Source organism: Camponotus floridanus, unplaced genomic scaffold (genome assembly GCF_003227725.1).
Source record: "Camponotus floridanus strain SB8 unplaced genomic scaffold, Cflo_v7.5 scaffold1, whole genome shotgun sequence".
NCBI lineage: Eukaryota > Metazoa > Arthropoda > Insecta > Hymenoptera > Formicidae > Camponotus > Camponotus floridanus.
Window position 1 is genome coordinate 9101587 of NW_020229214.1, and position 24649 is coordinate 9126235.

The 24649-nt window shown below is 35.3% G+C and overlaps 1 protein-coding gene across 5 annotated transcripts; it reads left to right on the forward strand.

Moving 5' to 3' along the window:
• The first annotated feature begins 75 nt into the window (after nt 1–75).
• On the forward strand, nt 76–18844 carry LOC105254291 (alpha,alpha-trehalose-phosphate synthase [UDP-forming]). 5 transcript variants are annotated; one of them, XM_025408294.1, is made up of 12 exons: nt 76–251; nt 5173–5278; nt 9339–9495; nt 13578–13742; nt 13997–14225; nt 14332–14648; nt 14769–15142; nt 15318–15509; nt 16018–16354; nt 16573–16866; nt 16983–17227; nt 18614–18844. In XM_025408294.1, the coding sequence occupies exons 2-12, from the start codon at nt 5202–5204 to the stop codon at nt 18669–18671; spliced, it is 2445 nt and encodes an 814-aa protein (XP_025264079.1). In that variant the 5' UTR covers nt 76–251; nt 5173–5201; the 3' UTR covers nt 18672–18844. The 5 variants fall into 5 exon arrangements, with proteins under 5 accessions (XP_025264079.1, XP_025264076.1, XP_025264083.1 ...); XM_025408291.1 differs by lacking the exon at nt 76–251 and having other exon boundaries at nt 4727–5278; XM_011262850.3 differs by lacking the exon at nt 76–251 and having other exon boundaries at nt 4734–5278; nt 16027–16354.
• Nucleotides 18845–24649: the final 5805 nt, after the last annotated feature.

Below are 24649 nucleotides of genomic sequence, written 5' to 3' on the forward strand. Positions count from 1 at the left end.
TTACCTTCTTGAGAGTACGTGCTTCTCGTGAGGATACTGATTAACGCCGCCGCTGTCGCCGTCGTCGTCATCGCCGTCGTCATCACTCGCCGGTATACACGGTGGGACATGCACAGTGCTCGTATTGAGGAGGATTGAAAACTCGAGACCCGCATCTCGTCCATTCGGAAACGCGCTGAATAACGACAAGACGCGTACGTTTTACGCGCTGTCATACGAGAGGAATTAAAGGACGACAGTCGAGCGTTGAGGTGGGTGTCCCAGGTCGACCTGTCACTTGTCGACTTGTTCCCTTGTATGACAATCGCTCGATTAGTCAGTAGGTTAATAAAAAAACGCGATCACACGCATACGTGCGTGATCGCGTTTTTTTCGCGCCCTTTTTGCTCGTGAAAAAGGGGTGAAATTAAAGGGGGATGCAGTCGCGCGCTACAATGTTTGAATGAAAGCCGGCAAGTCCTCTCTATTTTTAAACCGCTCTTGTATAACCAGGAATTTGAACCCAACGATATCGGCGAGTTTGCATTTCGATGCAATAGACACGTCGCAGGATAATACCTTCGTTTATTTGTTATAAATGGAATGTTATAAATTTGTTATAAACGGGTTGGAATCGCGATGATAATTTCTCTCTCTGTCTGTTGCACGAGAAGTTGATAAACTCGTCGCGATTGTATACAGGGTGCGATTTTAAATCGCGTACCTATAGTTTAGAATCAGTCAAATTTAAATGACATTGACTCTAACGTATAATTTGCTTATGAAAATATGAGCAAAAATGGCGCGAATCGATTGTTGTCGAGAGCGACTTTCGAATTGACGCGATTTCTCGTCAATATATCGATCGTCGTTTTAATATCTGTATAAATGCATGCACGAATGATCCCTAAAGTCAGATATATTCCTGTGTACTTATATATATTATCGATTAATTTTGTCTGTGCTTTTTCGAATGACGCAATCTTGACCTTTTTCGTTTCATTCATAAATTTGATCTTTGCCGCGCTTTTATTGGCCGCCTTAAATGTTTTATATGCAAGTTTGAAATAAATAAATATTGAATAAATATGTTTCGGGAAGATGAAGGAAAAATCTAGACAGCTCGTATTATTATATAGAAAATTTAATTTTGATCGAATGAAATTCGATGAGCAATCGATTGAATCGCGAACGTCAATATAAATATAAATATATAAATATATATAGCTATTAATTTTTCGCGCTCGTCCTCGAGCCGAAGTTCGTCGAATGTACTCGTACTCTTATTTTGGCAGCTATTTCCGATCTCGATTACGAAAGATCTTAATTTATACATAACCGATATCCAAATAGAATGCGCTCATCTTTCGCGATCTAATGACGCATCAAACCAATTCATCTCGCCAATTTTAAAGTGCTACAATAGAGGGCGCCTGCAACACATAAGCGCGCAAAGCACGTGTTGGGTCTGCTGTCAAAAATTTTGTCATAAGTGACACGAAGAAATATTTTCTTATATATCTATATTTTGATATTTGTATCTCTATATCTATCCTTTTCGATATATGTATATTTATTTCATAATATTATTATATTTATATAAAGTAAATTTATATAAAGTATTATTATATAAAGTCATACATAAAGTCATGTATATATTCCTGGACAAAATTAACTATATAATTTTTGTTCACTTTTCCTTTAAAATTTTTTGTTAAAATTTAAATATCAGCTTTAAAAAAAAAGTGAAAAAAAATTATGTGTTAATTTTGTTCAGGAGTATATATATAAAATCATCTTTTTTTTGTTATATTCGTACATAATTAACTTAAATATATTATAGATAGAGATTGAATCCTTAATTTCTCGGAATATATTGTTAATCCGTTTTTTTTTCTCGATATAAATTTTTTTTCTTTGCAATGCTCGAAAATAATTGCAACAAAGACTCCATTATTGTAAGGCATAGTGCATAAAAAACTACAAACTTATTAGCAAGTTTTCCCCTCCCCCGGTTAAGGATTAATATAGAGAGACTCAAATAAAAATGCTTCGGGTGTCTCTGAAGTTACACATCATCATACTAGTTCTTGTTTCGTTATCTTGGCACGTTTTCTTTTGCTTTTATATATATATATATATATATATATATATATATATATATATGTCTTTGTTTATGAATTTTTTTTAGACGAATCAAATTATTTATATTCAAGAACATACGTAACAACTTGCAATTGCGATCGGTGATTAAGCAACAATGAATAACAAGTATGTAATGATATGAATAACAAAAATTGTCTGAGAAAATTCTAAGATTTCTAAGTAAATATTATAGTTCAACTTGATTCGAGTTTTGCAACAATATTCTCTCATGTGTATGTACTTGAAATATTTTTTCTCTATTTTTGGTAGAAACTAGAAATCGTCAGTATTGTGGCAGTTATAATCTTTTAATGTTTCAAGATATTCTCGAGTACTTATCACATTTCTTAGCATTTATAGTCTTTTACCGCACGGTTGAAGGGTCATGTTGTTTCTATTGTGCATTCCAATGTCCAATGCTTATCTATATAAGATAGATTTCTTTATAGACCAATACATAGAGATTAATACAAACATATAGACTAATTACACTCAAAACGATATCGAACTAACAATAAGACAGAGATGAGCATAGCGATCGCATAGCAATCGAATGCATAGCAAATAATAAATTCTATTTAGAAGAAACGTAAAATCTTGAAAAATATATATATAGATAAAAATTATATATATATATATATATATATATATATATATAAAGCATAAATATTAGATAACGGAAGCTGGGAATCTAAATAAAACTGATATTCAACACTAATCCCATTAAAATCCTTTGATTGGTTTCAATTGAATGCATTGTATTATCAATTTATGATCTTAGATCATATTTTAGATCCTTTACAAAGATAAGAAGACAAACGTGATTAAAATCTTTCCGAGGACGATAAGATCTAATCTAGTTATATTTACAACATTAATTTTTGCGATTTTCATTGATAAGAACCATTGAAAAAGACCATTAAATTCACAAAAGATATCTTTTCATTGATAAACATGATGCATGGAAATAAACGAAAGTTCACAAAACTAAAAAAAAGACAGACTGCTATTAACTATCACAACAAATATCGACGTGCAATCTTATATTCAATCGAAAGAGCACACGGAATAATATTCGAGTTACGCGAATAGTTTTAATATGCATCAAACAGTAAAAAAGAAAATTACACGTGCTTAAAATACGTACGCCAGACTTTATATTTATATTTATTAAGACACTCATATTTTAAAAAAAACTGGCGGTTAAATCGAAATGCATATTTCGAAAGTTATTGTTTCCTTATACACGCTAATGTCTATTTAAAATCATCGTTCGCATTTCGATATAATTCATCCATTGGCTGCTCGATGCATATCGTGTAAAAATTCGCGTGACGCACGACGTCATTTTTCACTCGTTGCAATATTTTGAGGGCGAAAGAACATGTTTTTATATTTTCTCTTTTTCCGTATCTATCTCCCTCCCTCTCTCTCTCTTTGCCCACACGTCATATAATCCAGCTGAGCGGTAAACATCTACTTCCGCGTAGACTAAAACGCATCTACCGCGTGCGCGACGCGTGCCAATTTTCTTTGGCTTGCCGTGAGCGTGTCTCGAGTCGATGACGGCGATGAAACACGCGTTCGCAGCGTGATGATAAGAATTTTTCGAACGTACTTGCAGTCGTTATTACTTTTTAACCAGACGCGTTGAGCAAATGACTCATCGCCTAGACTTTTCTCCTAGGCTTTTGTCGCGAAAATAGCGATCGGTCTTCTCTCGTATAAAGCTATTACATTTATACACTTTTATATACAAAAGTGAGATTTAATTCTTAACTTTAAAATGACGTTATTTTCGATTTCGAGTAAAGTGATATGAATCGCGATATTTTTAATACTTATCTTTTCAAGACCAGGTTCTTCGATAAGATATATTATATTAATCCTTTATCTGAAATATCTGAGATCTTATTTTGAAGAAACCCCAGCAGAGTTGATGATAAGTCGAGTAATTAACGGGACAAAAATATTTAATCGGCAGATGAAAGAATCGTGCGTAATCATCTATAATAATTTAATTTCCATGTCCCAAAAATAAATAAAGCATCCTCGATTATGAGTGAAATCGATCGTGGCATCGATACAGGGCGATCTCTGTAAATCCGTTTTGACGATCTGTCAAAATCGTGGCATGGCGCAGATGTCGCGCGCGAAAGAAGGTCAGCTGATCGGCCACTCGAGGTAGAGAACGCGCGTCGTTGGTAGTCAATCGGTATCCGCGGTCGGTGATCGATCACGCGTCTCGAGCGGTGTCACCTGTCCGACAATCATTCGGCAGCTCGTCATCGAGGTCGATCGTCGAAATCCGGCCTCGGCGGGAGACGTAATCGCGGGAGAGAGAGCGAGCGATATCGCGAGATATCGCGCGGGGCGGGAAGGGAGTGTGTTTACATCGCGTTGCATCCGAATGGGGATGACGGCAACGTCACGACAATCTCGTTATTCTATCGGAGAAGCGATGACGCGATCGGAGAAGGGACGACGACGACGAGGACGACGACGACGGTCGAGAGGGCGGTCGGCGCGGGTGGCCGAAAGGTCGCGGCCCCCGCGATTGATACGGTTATAGGGAATGCACTTTGGACCAAATGGTTGCGCCGGCTAAGAAGAATAAAGCGCGGCGTTAACGCGTTCCCTCAGTGTCGTCTCGGCCACGCAACGCGACGCAAGCCACTCGCCACCCGCTCGCTCCGCTCGCCACATTTTTTCTCTATCGAACCCTCGATCAGGGAACATGGGCCCCGGCCAAGAGCGGCAGTAACGCCGAAGAAGTCGAGCGAAAAGCGTAGCACGAGGCGATCGCGAGCGATTTCTATCAGAGGAAGAGATACAGAGAGCGAGAGAAAGAGAGAGAGAGAGAGATAGAGAAGCTGCGAGAGAACGAGAAAATAAAAGAGACATCTTTCGCTGCGAGTCTGTATGCGCGTGATTGCACGTGACACACGGCGTTCCGTGAACAAGAACGCTACTGATTGACACTGTCACCTTTCTTCTCTTTCCTTCCCCACGCTTTCCGTAAACTCACCGCATCGATCATGTCTATAGAACCGGGTAGCTTCACCTCCAACGGGAGCATGATCGTCGTGAGCAACAGGTTGCCGTTTGTGCTAAAGAGGAACGAATTAACCGGTCAGCTGGAACGTAAGGCCAGGTTAGTGTGACTCGCTTTAATGATAAAGAAATATATATCTATTATCTTATATCAAGAATAGATATTATTTATCGTACTAGACGATGTATAAACATACTAGATTATGTATATGTGGATGATACATTAAAAAAGAAATCTTATTTTCTTGTCACTTGTAATCGATGACGTTTGTCAATATTTTTGTAGCGCTTTAAGTGTGACTATTGATATTCTTTGCACTGATTACATCTGATTATATCTTCTCATTTACATTCTAAATATAACTAAATATATGTAATCGACACGTACACTAATTATATGTATATTTACAACAAGGAATTTTTACACCATTCTTGTATTAATTTTACACTTTGATACTATCTAAAGATGTGTTTTTTATCATATATTGCATTGCCCTTTTGTAATATTCAAGTAAACTGTGTGCTCTCTCGCACGAGTTTTTTGTTATTCGTGTATTTACAATCGAATGACACAATCGTAATATGCCATTTGCAATATTTAAAATTGATACCGTGTTGATATTCATATTGTTTTGCATTTCGCTTTTCATTTTATATTTTTACATATTTCGAGATAACAAACATGATAGATTGAGCACGATTATTATATAAAGTTACATCACAGTCGTTATATCTACAATCACATTTTTCGAGAAATCATACTCTGTTAACAGGATATTTGTCATAGAGACGACTTTGCTTGCTTGTATTTTGTATATACAGCGGTCATAGACAGAGAAAAATATCATTCTACTACCAAGAAAAACGATTACTCAATTTATTTTTTTTTAAGTAATAGTTTTCTTCAGTAAAGAATATATTCTTGATAATGATCTTAAAATATACTCATCACAAGTGTTAGAAAATCTCATTATCATGTACTCAAAAAAAGAAATTATTTTCTCTTCAAGAATATTGTAAAATTGTATCAAAGAAAAATCAAACTTGTAGTAAGCAAATTTTTGTTTTAATTTAATATTCTTGACTAAAATACTGCACTTACTAAAATTCAGAATATATTCAATTAAATTTAATGCTTGTGGTGAACTTATAATATATTTGCGGATATACAAACTTATGATATACTTAAAATAAATAATATTTACTTGAATACAGTATACATTTTTTTTCTGTGTAGTAGAACTCATGTCAGTAATTGAAAAATCTCGATTATATTTAAATGTCTTTGAGGATGATTAGAGTCGTGAAATAAAAGATAATAAGAAGTTATGCAGATCCAAATAAATGCACATGTCGAATAAAAAAAGGATACGATACGTGTATTAAAAAGACCAGTTATTTCGAAAAAAATGCGTCATCAAAAAATAAACACGTGGCACATATACGAGGACACAGTTAACAATAACAGATCAATGATGTAACGGAAGTGATAATGTAATGAGCAACGAAGTTCGTTTAAAACTCATATCTGGAGAATGAATTAGGTTTGTGATTATCTTTATATTCGCAAATATTTGATAATATGATCTCGAATATTAGCTCTAGCACTGTTTGCATTTGTCAACGTAAGAGTCACTATCGATCATTAATTTGCATTCGTCAAAACCAACGATTGAGAAATACAACGAGTGTCGCAAAAAAATGCTCATAGATGATTAGTGCGGTAACGATTGAGATAATTAATTGAATTGATAAGAGAACAAGAGAAAAAAAAATTGACGAGCACTATTCGTAAAAGTACATATCTTTCTCTTTCTTTCTCTTAATCATATTCAAAATAATTTCTTTTTACGAACGTAATCTAATCGCGTTTGCGTAAAATACAAATGTTAATGGTCTTACAAAATATCACGCGAAATTTATGTATTCTTGATACGAGTCGATTAGTTGGAAGAGTAATGTAATATCTTATTTGTTCTTTACTCACGTTGACATCAAAATGAAAGAAATATAATAGTACAAAACTTTGATAAACACGATTAATCAATCGCTGTTTGGTCTCTAATTATTTTTTTTACGATATTCAATTAAATATATCTCCGTATCATGAGAAGAAATATTTTCAATTTTTTATAAATATTTAAAAAAATATAATTTTATTTCAAGGAGATTAATTAGCAAATTATTTGATAAGTGGCACTTTGTATTATTTGCAGCATTCTTTCATATAAATTTTTTTCAATTTAAAATTTTTCAATTTTGTAAAAAAGTGACAATTTGACGTTTGTTCTATTATTTCACGAATGATAACGATATAATATTTCTTCCGACATTATTTCTGATGCATTTCTTAAATATTTAAATATTTAACCTTCGAATTCCACAAAACGACGAAATAAAATATTCTTGGCACGGAATGATAACCAATTAAATACAAAGTAGTTTGATAAGTATAATTATCGTGAATTTTTTTCGAAGCGACCAGTGAATTGCATACCAGTCGCATAATCGCACGTGTCTACCTCGTGTCTACCGTGTCACGTGTCGTGCTCCTGGACACTTACGTTATCGTCTTCGCGCACGAGAAATTCACGCCGAATCATGAAAAAAATATTTATTGATACGAATGACCAATTACCGATTATTCCGAGCCGATAATGTGCGAGAACCGGTTAAATTTGATAAAAGACATATCAATATATTTGATTGCGCGGATTATATTATCGTACACGCGCGTACATTGAATATAGAGACTCGTTCTTATCTATTATATAATCTTCTTTTTTTTTCTCTAGCATATCGCTCGATGTGATATGCTATAAAACGATTAACGAGATTGATATAAAATATTCAGGGATATAAAAAAAATTACGCGCCACAAAAAAAATGAAAATAATAAATGCAGACAATCATATTGAAATTTTACGTTCGATTTGATAAATCTCAAAATGACCATAATAGTTATTTTTCAAATAATTATTTAAGTTTAATATTTTTTAAGTAGATCATGTACAAGATGCACATGTATAAATCGACGTAATAAATTTCTCCCTGTATAATCGCGTAGATGAAATGTAGAAACAATAATTATACTCACTCAACAAATGGAAAAATATCGATCGCGATAAGAAACAGCATCGTCGCGAGGTTTGTAAACATCGTATTCATTTATACCAGAGAACTTGGAGTCACGACTTGAAGTCAAACATCAGATTGCTATCTTTGATGTAGGAAAATGTTGACGCGATATTTTCCAGCGATGGAAATACAAATAATATACATACAAATAATTGTAAATAAGTATAGTGTACGATCTCTCTATAGGATTTCTCAGACACTCAGTCTTCTTTCATCTTTGAATTTTTTTATTAATTTGATTTGACTTTCTCTCGAGAAAAATAATCGCGATAAATTGAAGTAATTTCTTGAAGGAAGTAATTCTGGAGTAATTTCAAGACGTCGTCATGAATTTACGCGCTGGATGCACATTTTAAGAAATCTCTTAGTGATCAGTACGAGACGGACATAAGTAATGACGCGATTGTATATTACATAAACGAGTTAATATCATTATACTCAATGTCACTTCTGACAGCGTGTGTTGGATTATTAAATGTATAATTAACTAATTACAACGGTAATTACAACGTTCTTGCAAAAATTCACGCGAATCTCTCAGTTTAATAATATATTTTAATCAGGCTATTTTCCATTTTTATCATTATGAAACATCGAGGAAAATCGATGTAAAATATAATTAGGTATAACTGAAACTTTACGTCATTTTAAAGAGAATGAATATTTATTGTTAACAAACTAGCGGTATATTATATTTTTATAGCTCTTGCCAAGACGCAATTATGACGCAGCTAATTTATGCAAAATCAAATAGAGAGATTCATCTAAATAGTAAATAATATCGCACTCTCACACACATTGAGATGACGCAATTTTTTAACACAAGACAGGAACCGATAACATTTGATTTTAAATTCTATAGCGTAAAGCTTTTTTATAATCTATTTTGATAAAAAAGTATTTTAAAAGTATTTTTGTCTGCCTCTCCACTTTTGGATATTTTTTCACATTTTTATCTTTGATTTTTTATGTATAGCATATATATATATTTTTTTTTTCTCATAAACTCTTCTTTTTCATAGCGCTGGTGGTCTAGTAACTGCGGTAGCGCCGGTTGTCATAAGTGGAAATGGAATCTGGGTTGGATGGCCGGGAATGCACATGGAAAATCCGAACGAACCGATCCCCGAATCCGATCCCAACGATCGCACACCTACCGCCGGTTTATTATCTCGAAAGGTGAGTCAACTCTCAGTGTTAATAGCGATCGATTTTTCGTTTGTATGTAGAAAAAACCACTGGTATATTTTTAATTTTGATACAAACTTCTTTCTCTGCACTTGACATAAGTGGATGTGCGTTTTAAGAGAAAAAAAAAATTGAAATCTTAAAATTATATTATTAGGCTTATGTCTCCATGTCGAAATTTCTGAAGAATTTAAAACATTAAAATCTAACTTCTTCTCTAAAAGCATTTAAACTGATTCTATAAAAATACATGTGGTCATATTTTTTTACATATCCAAATATTTTTGAATCAAATGCATTTTGTTTCATTGAATTTCATTCAAACGAGAGAAGCGAGAAAATTTTTTTAACTCAAATTAGCCATATCTGAAGGTGAAGTCTTATCATTATCGCCACTTACATTACGTTTCACTCACCTTGGCATTCACAATATATCACGTAGCGAAGAAAACCATTCCCCTCCTCGACCGACCTGTAATATTCCGTCGTCAAACATGTTGAAAATTCTAGTGTGATTCTTTTCCGTCAAGTAATGTGTCGATTTAATCTCTTTTTTTTTATCTTTTATTTGCAATGCTAACTATCAATGTTATTCTCGATCGATACTCAAAGAATATATTTATATATCTGTTTAATCGATCATCAAAAATTAATCGCTCAGCAATTGTTTATAAAAACAATAAATTGTCGGAGCAGCATAAACACGAGAATTGCTGGCATGATTGAGGAAAATAATTAGTGCAACAAATCAATTCGGAGATGGCCTTTGCCTACCCTCTCGTCGTTAAAAAGTTCGGTGACAGTTAAAAACAGCTTATTTATAGATTGTTTTCACGACGATATCACATATTTTCCGGCAAAAGCAATATGACTATTATGCTTACTGATAAATGATTATTTTATTCTCTTTCCACATGCAGAGTAATATACAGCTTCTAACATAATAATACATTATCTACTTTATTGATTATCATAAATTATTTTATCTCAAGACAGATTAAAATAATATAACATTATGAAAACTTTTACTAGGAAAAATATAAGCGCGAATAAAGAAACGACAGAAACTTAAAGATTAGTTGCACATTTGCAGAATAAAATCATTCGTCATTTTTAAAATTGAAAGAGAAATGTATAAAAATTTTGATTTAATTTTGGAACGATGGGATTCGCAAGGGAAGCCAGGAATTTTAATTTGTAAAATATATTTGTTATTTATGATTGATTGTTTCCTGCTTTCGGGAAAAAAATGTATTTTGTAAAGCTGTTAATATATTATCTACTTTATTGATTATCATAAATTATTTCATCCCCAAGAGTAAAATAATATAACATCATGAAAACTTTTATTAGGAAAAATATCAACGCGAATATAGAAACGACAGAAACTTAAAGATTAGTTGCACACTTGCAGAATAAAATCATTTGTCATTTTTTAAATTGAAAGAAAAACGTATAAAAATTTTAACTTAATTTTGGAACGATGAGATTTGCAAGGGAAGCCAGGAATTTTAATGTGTAAAATATATTTGTTATCTACAGCTTATTGTTTCCTACTTTCGGGGAAAAAATGTTTTGTAACAGATTATTCTTCCAATGGATCCAAAGGTTGGTCGAAATGAATGAATCCAAAATGTTGATGGCTGTGATCTGATGTCACGGATATTCGTGTCGCGGGGTCGTGAATCGCGTAGGGTTATCGTTGCGTGACGCATTGGAACCCCCGTTACGTCTCTATCATCCCCAGATGATGACTTTTGCTAAGTCTTTGGCGCTATCGGCGACGTGATTAAAGCTATCGACAACGATTAAGCACGGATTAACGTATTACGCCCACGCGGACATCGCAATGGGGATCACGTGAATCTTGCGCAGACGAGAACTTTTTAATATCGCCGATAACAATGTCTGATAGCCTACAATATTGTTTAATTAATGACGACGACTATTGGAATCGCGATGATTGGAATCGTAGGCTGCATCGTAGGGTGCGATAATTATCGTCAAGTAAAGAAATTTTATGCAACAAATTGTTCTGCGACATGTAATTTACGTCCAGTGCTCAAGGATTATTCAACGAACTTCTTGGAATAAAAAAGCATTTAATAAAAAAAATATACGGATAAAAATATACTATAAAAATACAAAAATGCATTTTTGCATTTTTTGCAAATCGATATATTCTCAAAATATCGCTGAAAAATTAATAAATCTTATTTAATTGAATTGTAAAAATCTCTAGATATTTTTGCTTTTTATTTTTTACTTTTCTTCCATCAGTATACGTCTTTCGTTCCCCTCTTAACAGCTCTATTTTGTCTATCGCGGCTGGAATGTTCAATAATATATTCGCATAACATGAAGAAAACAAAGGGGAAAACAACATTAAAAGGGGGAAAAGCTGACTATCATGTCACGTGGAATGTGCACGCGATAACGAGTAATTAAAATGTTTACGTTAGATTTCTAAATAGCCCATTGGACGAAATAATGATGCAAAACATATTTTTTTCTTATGTCACATAAAAATTCGACCTCTGATTGTGCGGTTTATTCTCCTCTTTTTTCCCTTCTAAATATATAAATAACATATATGAGATGAAAAACAAATTTAAAATTGTCCTTTAAATTAATTTCTTAAATTAATTGTATGCAAAATCCTTCGTCCAAGAATTATTTATTTCCAAGAATCAAAAGTTTACATTTTGTTTCATTTTATTTCTTCTTCCTAGTACATATATGTCTCTTGTTTCTGATCTCTCTAGCATTACTATCGGATAATAACAATCGACAATCGATCGTTCTGCGATGCGAATGCGATTTGAGACAACTTCTGCGAAGAGCTATCAACAGGAAAAAACGATTTCTTAATTAAATTTTTAATTAATTTAATTTATAATATATTAATTTATAATTTAATTTATAATATATTTTATTATTCGAAAATACTGCTTTTAATTAACAATTCCGAGACTTTGTCGCGATATCCATTTGAAGTTGAAATTCATCGAGGTCATCGCTTGGTTCCTCCCGATTCTGCTCGATGAAAGAAATCGTCAGCGGAATTGATACGTTTTATCGTATCACGCGATTAAGCAACTTCGCGACGACGAAGATTCTCGAAGGAAACGATAACAATGCACGAGATAGATTCAGCTGTGAATACATATATACACGATGAGGAAAAGAGAAGCTTTCCCTGACCTCTCTTAGTTAATGTGGACCGGCGATATCCATGAAAAGAAAACAAATGGCAGTTCGATGTTGGTTGTGTCTATCGTTTGTAAAAGCATTAAATCTTATCGCTCGTCGATTGTCCGCTTGCGTCAAACAGAGAATGAGCTTTCTTGTAGCGCGGCCTGTTTTCACACTCGATCGGAAATAAAGGAGGCGGTATCGCGAACAAAATAACGGGATAACGAGAAGCGATGTGTTAACAAAGGGAGGCGGGGTCGCTATCGGGTGCAAATAAAGACTCCAGACTTACGCACTTCCGATCCGTCAGTCTTATCTATTTCACTTCCCTTTCCTACTTTTTATTATCGCTATCTTACCCAAGGTTTTTCCTTTCGTGGTACCTTTCCAGACATTCGAAATATCCATCCCGAATATTCGAGTGTGATTTTGTAGATTTAAGCTGTACATCTCGTCATCCAGTGTAAACCTTTCTCTCTGTCTTTAGTTTTTACATAGAAAATTGTCGAAACAATAAGACCAGTCTTGAACCGCTCGCTTTACAGTCATTAGTTAGAATATATGACTGGTAATAATTTAATTCAAAATATTATACATGACGAGAGATATGATGCTTTAATCATTGCAGCATTAATTTTAATAATTATTAATCTCTTATAAATTTAAAAAACATTACTGCTTTTATTAAATATGAAATATAATGTGTCAGAAAATTCTACCGATGTTATGTGGCTGCAATTTGAATTAATGATTGTAATAACAACGAGAAGCACCGCAAAAATGCAAAAAATGAGGAAGAATTGTAATTTCATCGCCTTCTCAAATTGCTCTTTCTTTTTATAATATTAATATTAATATTGTTCTCTCTTTATTTTCAGGTTGTTGCGGTACACGTTGACGCTGGCATCTTCGATTCATATTACAATGGATGTTGCAACGGAACCTTCTGGCCGCTCTTTCACTCTATGCCGGATCGGACAACCTTCATCGCGGAGCATTGGCGCGCGTATTCTACAGTTAACGAAGAATTTGCTGCTAAAACGGTACGATTGTATGCTTGTGATGATGCTTGTGGTTTTGCGATTCGAGAAACATATTTTTATCTTAATCGAATCAATTGGAGCAATATCGGTTTCTCCTTATTATATGAAACAAAATCATATAAATATGGATTAAATATATATTATATTATATGAAACAAAATATAAATGTGGATTAAGCAAATAATATAATGTTGAATATATTAGACACTAAGAGCTAAAAAAGTGAATAATTTTTAATGAATCTGTCGTTGCAGGTCGATGCCTTGGAACAAATTCACAAGGAGCAAGAGAATCAATCCAACGGCACGCCGTTGGTATGGGTTCATGACTACCATCTGATGTTAGCCGCCAATTGGATTAGACAAGCGGCTGATGAGAAGGATCTCAGACTTAAATTAGGTTTCTTTCTTCACATACCCTTCCCACCATGGGACATCTTTAGACTCTTCCCATGGGCGGACGAGATCCTGCAGGGTATGCTTGGTGAGTGTTTCTGTTAATATTTTCTCGGATTTTCTTAGATAAGGACTCGTCTTAATAACTAATAACTAATTTTTGTAATTCGTTTATTCGTAATTCACTTGTATAGGATGCGACATGGTGGGTTTTCACATTCAGGATTATTGTTTGAACTTTGTGGACTGCTGTCAGAGGTGTCTTGGCTGCAGAGTGGATCATAAGAATTTGCTAGTCGAACATGGTGGCAGAACGGTACGAGTAAGGCCGCTGCCAATCGGCATTCCATTCGACAGATTCGTCTCGTTGGCAGAGACTGCCAACAAAGTCATGCAATCGAATCAAAAGATCGTACTCGGCGTCGATCGATTAGATTATACAAAAGGTCTTGTTCATAGATTGAAAGCCTTTGAGATGCTACTCGAGAAACATCCCGAGCACCGTGAACAGGTCTGTTTAAATGCATTTACTTGCGTAGCGCATGCAAATTGTTTCGTAAATTAATTAATCTAAGACATCAGACAAACAATTATAATAAGTATTAAACAAGGATATTCAATCATGTCACAGGTAACAATGTTGCAAATCGCAGTGCCTTCACGTACCGACGTTCGCGAGTATCAGGATCTGAAGCTCGAGATGGATCAATTGATCGGTTGTATAAACGGTCGCTTCACAACACCCAACTGGTCGCCCATACGTTATATTTACGGCTGCGTGAGCCAAGATGAATTAGCCGCATTCTACAGAGATGCCGCCGTCGCTCTCGTCACACCGCTCAGGGATGGTATGAATTTAGTTGCTAAAGAATTTGTCGCCTGTCAAATCAATCAACCGCCAGGAGTGCTGATAGTATCGCCGTTTGCCGGTGCGGGCGAAATGATGCACGAGGCTCTTATTTGCAATCCTTATGAGATTGACGAAGCTGCGGAAGTAATTCACAGGTACGTATATGATTGTCCATTGTAATAAAATTAATCTGACAAAATTGTCCGTGCAGTTAATATTAACTGTCTACGAAATTTTACTTCTCGTCTAATCTAATATCAATCATTTTAAGATATACATTAAAATAATATTAAAATAAAATTAAGTAAAATAATTAAAAATTTTACATAGAGCTCTTACTATGCCCGAAGATGAACGTACATTAAGAATGAATCACTTACGTCGACGTGAAAGAATATATGATGTCAACTATTGGATGAAGTCCTTCCTTCAGGTGATGGGATCGCTCGAAGAACGTGATTCTGTAGGTGCTACCACAATGCAGCCCGTGACTATGGATGATTTCGACGATTACTTAAGCAAGTAGGTATTAGATGCGTTAAGAGATGTGCATGACTGGGCCCGACCAGCGCATGCGCATGAAACGGGATATATCTATATAAGGTATGATACAAGTATCTACAAAAGTAAAAAAGAATCAAAGTAATTATTATCTAAAGTTAAGAATTACTGCATTATATGATTATTTTTAAATTTGCATTAAGATAGTACTAATCTAAACTAAGATAGTACTAAACGAACCAATTACGCTTCTAAGTAATATTTTTAAGCTAAGCATGAGTTTTGGTACGTCGCGGCGTGGCGACAATATGGCTATGCTTATATACATACGTCGCTATGATGGCAATGACGAAGAATTACAATCTTGCATCTCTTGCACTATGTGGGATATTGATTCTATAATATCCTTACATTATTGGGGCATATGAAAGAGATCCAGAAAATGCTTTTTCGAAAGACGGCGGGCCCGCGCGAGCGAATGTTACCTGACTCATGACGAAAGCCGGATAACGTCCAGTGACAACTACATGTCCCCTAGGTACATCGGTGAGAATCATAAGTTAGCGCTCCTCCTGGATTACGACGGTACACTAGCGCCCATCGCTACTCATCCTGACCTAGCGATCTTGCCACTCGAAACGAAAAACGTTTTGCAAAGGCTGTCCAATATGTCGGACGTTTATATCGCGATTATATCGGGCAGAAACGTGAACAATGTAAAATCGATGGTCGGAATAGACGGCATCACGTATGCCGGAAATCATGGATTGGAAATTTTACATCCGGATGGTAGTAAATTCGTTCATCCTATGCCGGCTGAATTGGAGGACAAAGTGGCCAGTTTAATGCAGATGCTTCAGGAACAGGTACATGAAAAGTTATATATGAGATATACATAAATGTGATACTTGAAATATTTTTTGTTGATTGAAATCTCTGTAATGGCTATATAAAATCGTTATAATGACATTATCTGTTTTTTTAATAAATTCATGCACAAAATCACGCGTGATTTTTGTGAAATAATTAAGAAGTTATGATGATAAATATATTTATTTTATATTTATCTGTTTGCTTGTTAAAGCTCTGCAGGGACGGTGCTTGGGTCGAGAATAAAGGAGCGCTTCTCACATTTCACTATCGCGAGACACCGATGGAAAGTCGTCCCAGGATGGTGGAACAAGCTAAAAAACTTATCGAGGCCGCTGGATTTAAAGCCTGTGCCGCACATTGCGCCATCGAGGCAAAACCGCCGGTCGAATGGAACAAGGGCAGCGCTTCCATCTATATTCTACGTACAGCATTTGGTCTAGATTGGAGCGAACGTATCAGGATTATATATGCCGGAGATGATGTTACAGATGAAGATGCGATGAAGGTGCGATTTTTTTTTTAATTTCTGCCCGAGCAACAAATCTCTCAATATCTCTCAATTAAAAACGACATTCATTATCGTTCTGTGATTATCATGAGAATTTTTCTCTTTCTGCATAGACCTTGAAAGGTATGGCTGCAACTTTCCGCGTAACGTCGTCGCACATTGTCCGCACGTCCGCAGAGAGACGTCTGCCCAGCACGGATTCGGTGCTCACGATGCTAAAGTGGGTCGAGAGGCATCTCAGCAGACGCAAGCCCCGCAACAGCATCGATATCCCGGGTATCCCGTCACGATTTCGGCGCAGCAGCGGTGGGATCACGATGGAAATGTCCTACACACCACCAAGAACACCTCTTGAATCGTAGGTTACGCTCAAATATCCTTCGTTATAGTATATATTGGGCGCGATATATATTATTTGTCTTAGGGTTGTAATGTGCACGCAGAGTCATTTACGCCTTGACTCATTTGTATTTACTCGCATATCGGGAAACATACATTGCCCAAATAAAATTCTGATATGCGTGATAGTTTACATATTATGATTATCAAATCACTCCGTATATACTTGTAGCGTAAAATATATTAACAGAAATACAGGAGGAGCAAAAGGAAACTAAAGAATTGCTATGAGCAATTTAAGAGCGGTAAAAAGAAGATGGGAAACATGTCGATGAGAACTGCATCTAAATTGTATGTCGAGTGTAGAGTATAAAAGTAGAATATATAAAGTAGTATTGTAGGAATATACAAAGAAATACGGTTGAAAAGTCGAAACAAATGGTTCTTTTCTCGATTGAAAGCATGATATCGATATCGTATTATCAACGCAAACATTGACTAAAGAGTGCAAGGAACCAAATCACTCAATTTATCATGTAGCTTTTTAATGAATCCATGTTGATCCGTGTTTTTTTTTTCTAATATCGATTAAACGATTTTAGCCCGAAAAATATTCATACAAAGTGCGATATCGCGATCGTTGTTTTCCGTGCAATTCAAATTTCGGCTCTACAAGATTTTGTATATATATACATATATATATCTATTTTTTCGGTATATTCTCTTATTGAATCATTAATCAGATCACGTAGAACATAATATCATATGTTCATCTACAAAAATATAGCAGTTAAACTCTTAGTGTCTAAGTTTGCGCGTGTCCGCTGACTAAAGGAATAAGTACTCGACAAATAATACAGTAAATTAAAAGTGCAAATGTCATAATTGTGTCTTATCTTGTTAATAATTTCTATCAATAACAAAATGAAAATAGACACAATTGTCCCAGCTCTTTTTCTTGGAAATGATTATATAATAATTTATTTATTTTTGGTTCCTTTTTTTCCTCCTTTTTTTTCGGTCAATCATGAATATAGAAAATATCGATCATCAGATTTCGAACAAGTGCAACACTAAGAATCCCCTTGATCCCGTTCATTACATTTTTCTTAGAAATACGTTTGGGTGCGCGCGTAAGTCGCTTCTGATATTAAACTGTAATAAATAATAATCTTGCTATTATTTATTACATTTTAATATCAGAAGCAATTGGGATTTTTTTTGTATATAGGAATAGAAGCTTCAGCTTTTAATATTAGAGGCTGTATACTTTTCATTAATGTCAGTGACATATCAAGAGTTACCAAGAAACTGTGCCAATTTCTATTTAATGTCGCGTAATACGGCGAATAATTGTTAATATAATAATAAGAAACGTAAAAATATATGAATGCACATTTTACAGGAATTTTTCGGCTGAAAGTCTAACGACCACGCAAAACTGTGGACGAATAATCATTTAAGCGAGATGCCTCAAAAAACAAAATTTTAAAAAAGGTAGACTCAAATTAGATTTTACACTTTTTCTAAATAGAATAAGTCGCGATATGTAAAAAGAAGGAGGCGAAAGAAAGTACTGGTCTTTACTGATATTATCATCGTTTTAAGAAACAGCTATATGCATATATATATATATATATATATATATATATATATATATATATATGTATATATAATAGAATCTATGTCTTCTATAAGATAATGTTGTGCGTTTCTTCATACCACCTGATGATACTAACTATAAACTGGTATAAACTATCAGCGCGCATATCCGTCTCTTATCATGAGCTTATTTTGAAGAGAAACATTTTCTGAAAATAATACGGAACTGAGAAAGAGAGAGAAAGAGAACATCATTGTACAAAGCATAAATGTATACAAAATATAATTCAAAAAAAATTGTAAAAAAGAAAAGAAAAAAATAAGATGTCTCTGAAAAAACTTAGAATTTTGAAAAAAATTGTAACTCAAGAAAAGAAAGAAAAATGTCTCCAAAAATAATCAATAATCCAACCAAATTTAACTATTCTAACCGGTTATGTAAGTAAAAACAAAGATTTATTTTAAAGTGAAACTGTGTTAAATTGCATAAATAAAATAAAAGAGAAAGAGACAGAGAAAGATAAGAGAATATATATATTTATATTATTTATTATAAAAATTAATTAGAATTGATATCTATGGAAAAATATTATTTTCAATTAATGTTATTTTATTATCGCCATTTAGTTTTTTTCGAAAAACTCATTTCTTTTAAATTGGTTTCAGAATATAATGTTGCGCATTATTGAAATTTTCCAATTATTTTTCCTTTTTCATAACTTTCTTCTATTGAAATTTCTTTAATCAGTTTAAAATATCTAGTATATGCGCATTTTTTTCTATCATCAGGTTGTAAATATAATTCACACACATGAAATTAATTAATTCCTTACGTATAAAGTAGAAGAAAAGATGACGATCAGAGGAATTTCTCAGATTAATTCTTGTGTTAATTTCTTGTGTAAGGAGTCTATCTAGAAATGTGGAGAAAAGTGATTAGCAATTAGGTATAAATTATTGGCTTCAAGCTTCCACAACTGTGTGAAACTTAGGAACGCAGATCGAATTCAATAATCTCTACTTTCGCCTTTGTATTTATTAGTCAATTATAAGAATTGCCAATGTAAGTAATAAATGAGCGAGATGAAGAAGAAAAGAATGAAATAAAATTCATTTTTATCGCTAAGAACCAAACAAATGTAAATTGTAGCTGTCAAGGATACGCTATATCGAGCATATCGTATAATGTCATATCTATTGAAAGTATACAAAGAAAAGAAATATGTATATAATGAGATATATGTGTAAATTAAGCGTATAAGATCCTATCATATGGCCTTAAAGCAAAATCTCTCCATCCCCTTTTCCTGCGCCATAAAAAAGGGAAGAGAAAAAAAGCGCGTGCTCCATTTTACGTTTTGTAAAAGTACTTAGTTTTACCTCGTTATACGTTATTATGCAGCCGTGTGTGAAATAAAAACAAACGCACGAGATAGTACGAGTAAACGATCAAAACTGGTTTACTACCCCGTTTCTGTAAAAGCGAGCTCACAAAACGCAGTGCAAGAATAAACATTGTTTATAAATTACTTGTGCGCATGTTTTTCTTTCCTTTTTTCTTTTATGCTGCACTATAAAATAAAATTCCAACGATCTAAAAGCGGATACTAGATGCGTAGATTTAATTTATACGCATACATGCATACACGCATATGACGATAAACAGCTACATTTTCAAATTTATTAATGAAACATGGATGAATATTAAATAATTAAGCTTTCCTGAAGAATCGACCATTTCTCGAGGGAGCTAATTCGATTTAATGTAAGAGAAGCTATTTGAAATTAAATTTCCGATTCTGTCTGAATAGAATTATTCTCGATTACATTGAGAATATTTGTACGCAAATCGAATAATCGCTGTTCTCTCTCTCTCTCTTTTTCTTTTCAAGAATTTAATCACGCTCCGACAATAAATAACGATAGGGATGTCGGACTAGGCGATATCGCGTTTGTATCGTCGTTATTTTTATCGGCGTAACCTCTGATGCGTTGAGAAATATCTCAAGCCAGCGATTAAAAATGTTTTTTTTTGGGGTTTTTTTCAACAAACGTGTCACTGATACTAGCCCGAGAGCAGAGCGAAGCGGTGACGCAACGGGCCGTTACAAGCGCTACGGATAATAATAATCGACGCGGATAGAGGGAGATGCGGGAAAACACATGTGCATGGATTTTTATTATTTTTTTTATTTATTGTTTCCTCTAATCGATATCGCGTGGATTCACAAACGAGAAGTGTTAATATCCAGTTACACTCGCGCGCACACTCCCGGGTCTTCTCTCTCGTAATATCGGATAGAATTTTCTGAGGAAAAATAGCTATGAATAAAAGTGGCAAAACATATAAATTTCTTTTAAAATAAAAATGTTAAATAATTATTTTAAAGAAATTATCGAGATTTCCCTTAACGTGTAATAGATATGATAATAGATTAAAACGTCTTTCATTTCTACGAGGGAATGTCGAAAGCGACTTCATCGAAGGATATAATCGAGAAAGAGACTCCGATTTGCAGCCCTTTAAAGCCAGGCTGGTAGATGTTTCGATTCATGTCGATTTTGTTGGAAACATCCAAATATTTTCATTAGAGAAGGCCCGTCGAGCGGAGGGTGGGCCGTATGATTTTCACGGGGCCTTTTCGAAGGGACTCGATCGACCGGCCCGATTCGGGCGCCTTTCACGCCGAGGATCGCTACGCGAGAGCGATCCTTTCCCGAAGGATTCCGGGCGATCCCGCAGTCGCTGTATAAAGAGGCGGATTACACGGTGTCCATTTCAAGATGTACAAGGAATTGGTGTTTGCGGTGAGTCTTTCCTCTCTCTCTCTCTTCCTCCCCCTGCGACCCTGCTCTCCTTCTCTCCTTCCTGGCGGCTCCTGCGGGCGTATACGGAGCACGGTAGGGGCATTATCTTCGCTGTTTTGCCGATTCAATTGTGTGTGCGGAGAAAGGCGGCGTTTAACAAGAGTTTAATAAAAGGCAAACAGTGCGGGGTCCTCCTCTCTCGCGTCCTCGTTTCTTCCGCTTCTGCGCGCGCGAGAATCGGTCCCTCCCTCTCCTCTTCTACCCCTCGTGATCATTCTCTTCGTCGAAGGGATTACCGGGAAAACCGGGCCTGTCGGTCCGCCGAAGAATGGAGGGAATACGCGAAAAGGAAAGAGATTCGAGAAAGGATCGCAGCTGCCACGCACCGATGGCCCCACCAAAAAGTAGAGCGATTCCTCGCTTTCCCTTCGGATTTTTCCGTTTTCGCTGATCCGCGCGGGATGTAAACAGGCAGTAGAATGTATTTCGAGGAGAAGCCAACTGCGAGAGCGGATGGACAAGCGGGATCCTTCGATCGCGACGGATGAGTTTTGAAAAACTCGTCGATTCAAGAGTCCAAGAGCTTATGTATCTCCAAAGCGTCTTAAATATTTATGCTTTTCAAGACGCACATATAAATATGTTATTTTAAATAATTGCCATCTCAACTTTTTCAACAATTCTCTTCTCCTCCCAAGATATAATTTTAATTGTTCAAAAATATGTACGTTTTTAGCTCTTTTATTACGAGAGACTCGTTTTTTATTTAAATCGCCATCACTATTAGAAATAAACTCGTTTGGATCAAATAGGGAAATGAAATAAAATACGAAAATTAAGATACATTTATAATTTGAATTTTGAGAAAATATTAAAACGCTTCATCTCCATTTTTTTATCATTAAATCTTTGCGAGAAGAAAGGGCCACGCATTTTCCAAAGTAGATTATTCCAGGAAAAGTACACGAATACTCTCGACTATTCCACTTTCGTGTATACATTTTTAAAACGGAGTAAAAAAAAAATCAAGACACCTCCGCCTTGGAAACGATCGATCGATCGTTAAACCGCGAAATCCGCCCTTCCTTTTCTCATATTTTTTTACGTCGCGTTCGACAGAAACGAGCCAACTAAGTAAGTCAGTAACCCAGTGAAAAGTCGCTCGGGGCATCATCTTCTCTCTCTTACTCCCGCTCTCTCCTTCTCCCTCTCAACCCCCTTCTCCCCGCCTGTCGATCGATCAGGTCTGATGTAATTATCCAAACGTTGAATTTTTTATCGTGGTGAAACAATAACGCATTTTCAGAGTAAACAGCAACGTGCACCGGAGGTTGCAGAAAGAGAGGGAAAGAGAGAGAGAGAGAGAGAGAGAGAGAGAGAGAGGGAATTCCGCTCTGGGGGTACTCGCGTCGTCCGTTTGTGCTCTCGGTGTTTACGTAACGTGTAATAGAATAATCTGCGCGTTTCCACAGAGGGTGGGAACGGCCGGAGGATCGCGGGACAGAAGTACCGTGGCACATCTTTGTTTACCGCGCTATCGGTTTCCGGTCTGGCGAGAGAATATCTTTCGTTTATACGCTTTCGCGAATCTGCGGAAGAATTGTAATCGCACATGCAAGATAAAACGCTTTTATCGTTTCGTTCACCCCTCGTCTCCTCTCAGTCGATCCCCCTTCGATGTAACCGTATGTATAATGTCCAGGGATTAAGAACTTTGCGATAAAAGCAAGCGTCATTTTAAATGAGTAATCGATTAAAGCTTTTCATTCCTTATTTATATTTTAAATAATCTCTAGATTATATAAAAATTTATCTAAATAATCTCTGGATTATATAAAAGTCTTATATAAAAATAAAAGAAGTAAATTTCGAATAAAAAAAAAATGTTTTCTAACAGCTGAAAAGCTCATCTAACGATGAAACGACTTGCGACAATCGGTTAATCGGAAAATAAAAAATATTATCGTATTATTTCTAAGTTTGCCAAGTGGAAGGATATTTTTAGAAATGTATTTCTGAATTCTTTTTATAATACATGAAAATATATACTTGTATCTTGCGTATAGAGAATCTACGATTCTGAAATCGTTAATCAATAAAATTCATCAATAAAATTCATCAATAAAATATCCTTTATCGGACGCACAATGCTGCTGTCACCTCCAATTAGGCTATTTGCCATTGTGACTATTAACTCGTAGCTACGGATTTAATTATTATGACGTTGCGTAATAGCATTGCATTGTGCGCCGTATAATGTACTCGGTACAATGTTATTATGCTATTATGTGTTTACGATGATAAGTTAATGCTCAGCGTCAGATGGAGAATCGCTTCTACGCGACGCGGGGGTTTAGGCGACAAATAAGGATATGGATCCTGCTCCCTTCCTCCCCCCCCCTCCCTCCCGGCGCGACGTGTCGCGTTTCCGCAACGTGGCAGACGGCATTCGGGGTGAGTTTAGGTCGCGGAAAATAGGGGTAATCCCGTTGCTACACGAAAACCTCATCGGGCTTTCGCCGGGCGCAAGACGTAGAATCAACAAATCCAACGGGATTAGATAACATCCCGCGGGATTGCGCCGGTCCTTCGTTTATCCTCCGTCGAATCCTGAAGAGAGTACGTCTCGTTGTTAGCCCACCGAGTTATTGGTATCACTTAGCGGAATCCGTCGCGAAACGGCTTTAAAAGTCCACGCCTTAGGCCGTGAATGAAAGCCTTACACGTGCGTTAAGTACTTATTTATTTATTTATTTATTCATTTATTTATATCTATCGCACACCGCTCATTTATTCGATCCATTAAACGTACAAAGCAGTCTGTCGCATATACGGAAATTTCGAAGGTAGCGATATGAAGGACAATCTTTTTATAATTTTTCAATTTTTTTTAATTATCGTATCTAATCAAGATTCTGTTAGTGACCCGAAAAAATTGAAAAGTAAGATTTTACATCGGTGCAAATCTGTGTGCCATATTTTTAATAATAAATCACGCCGCTAACGAAATTGGCGATGCCTCGCGCGCTTT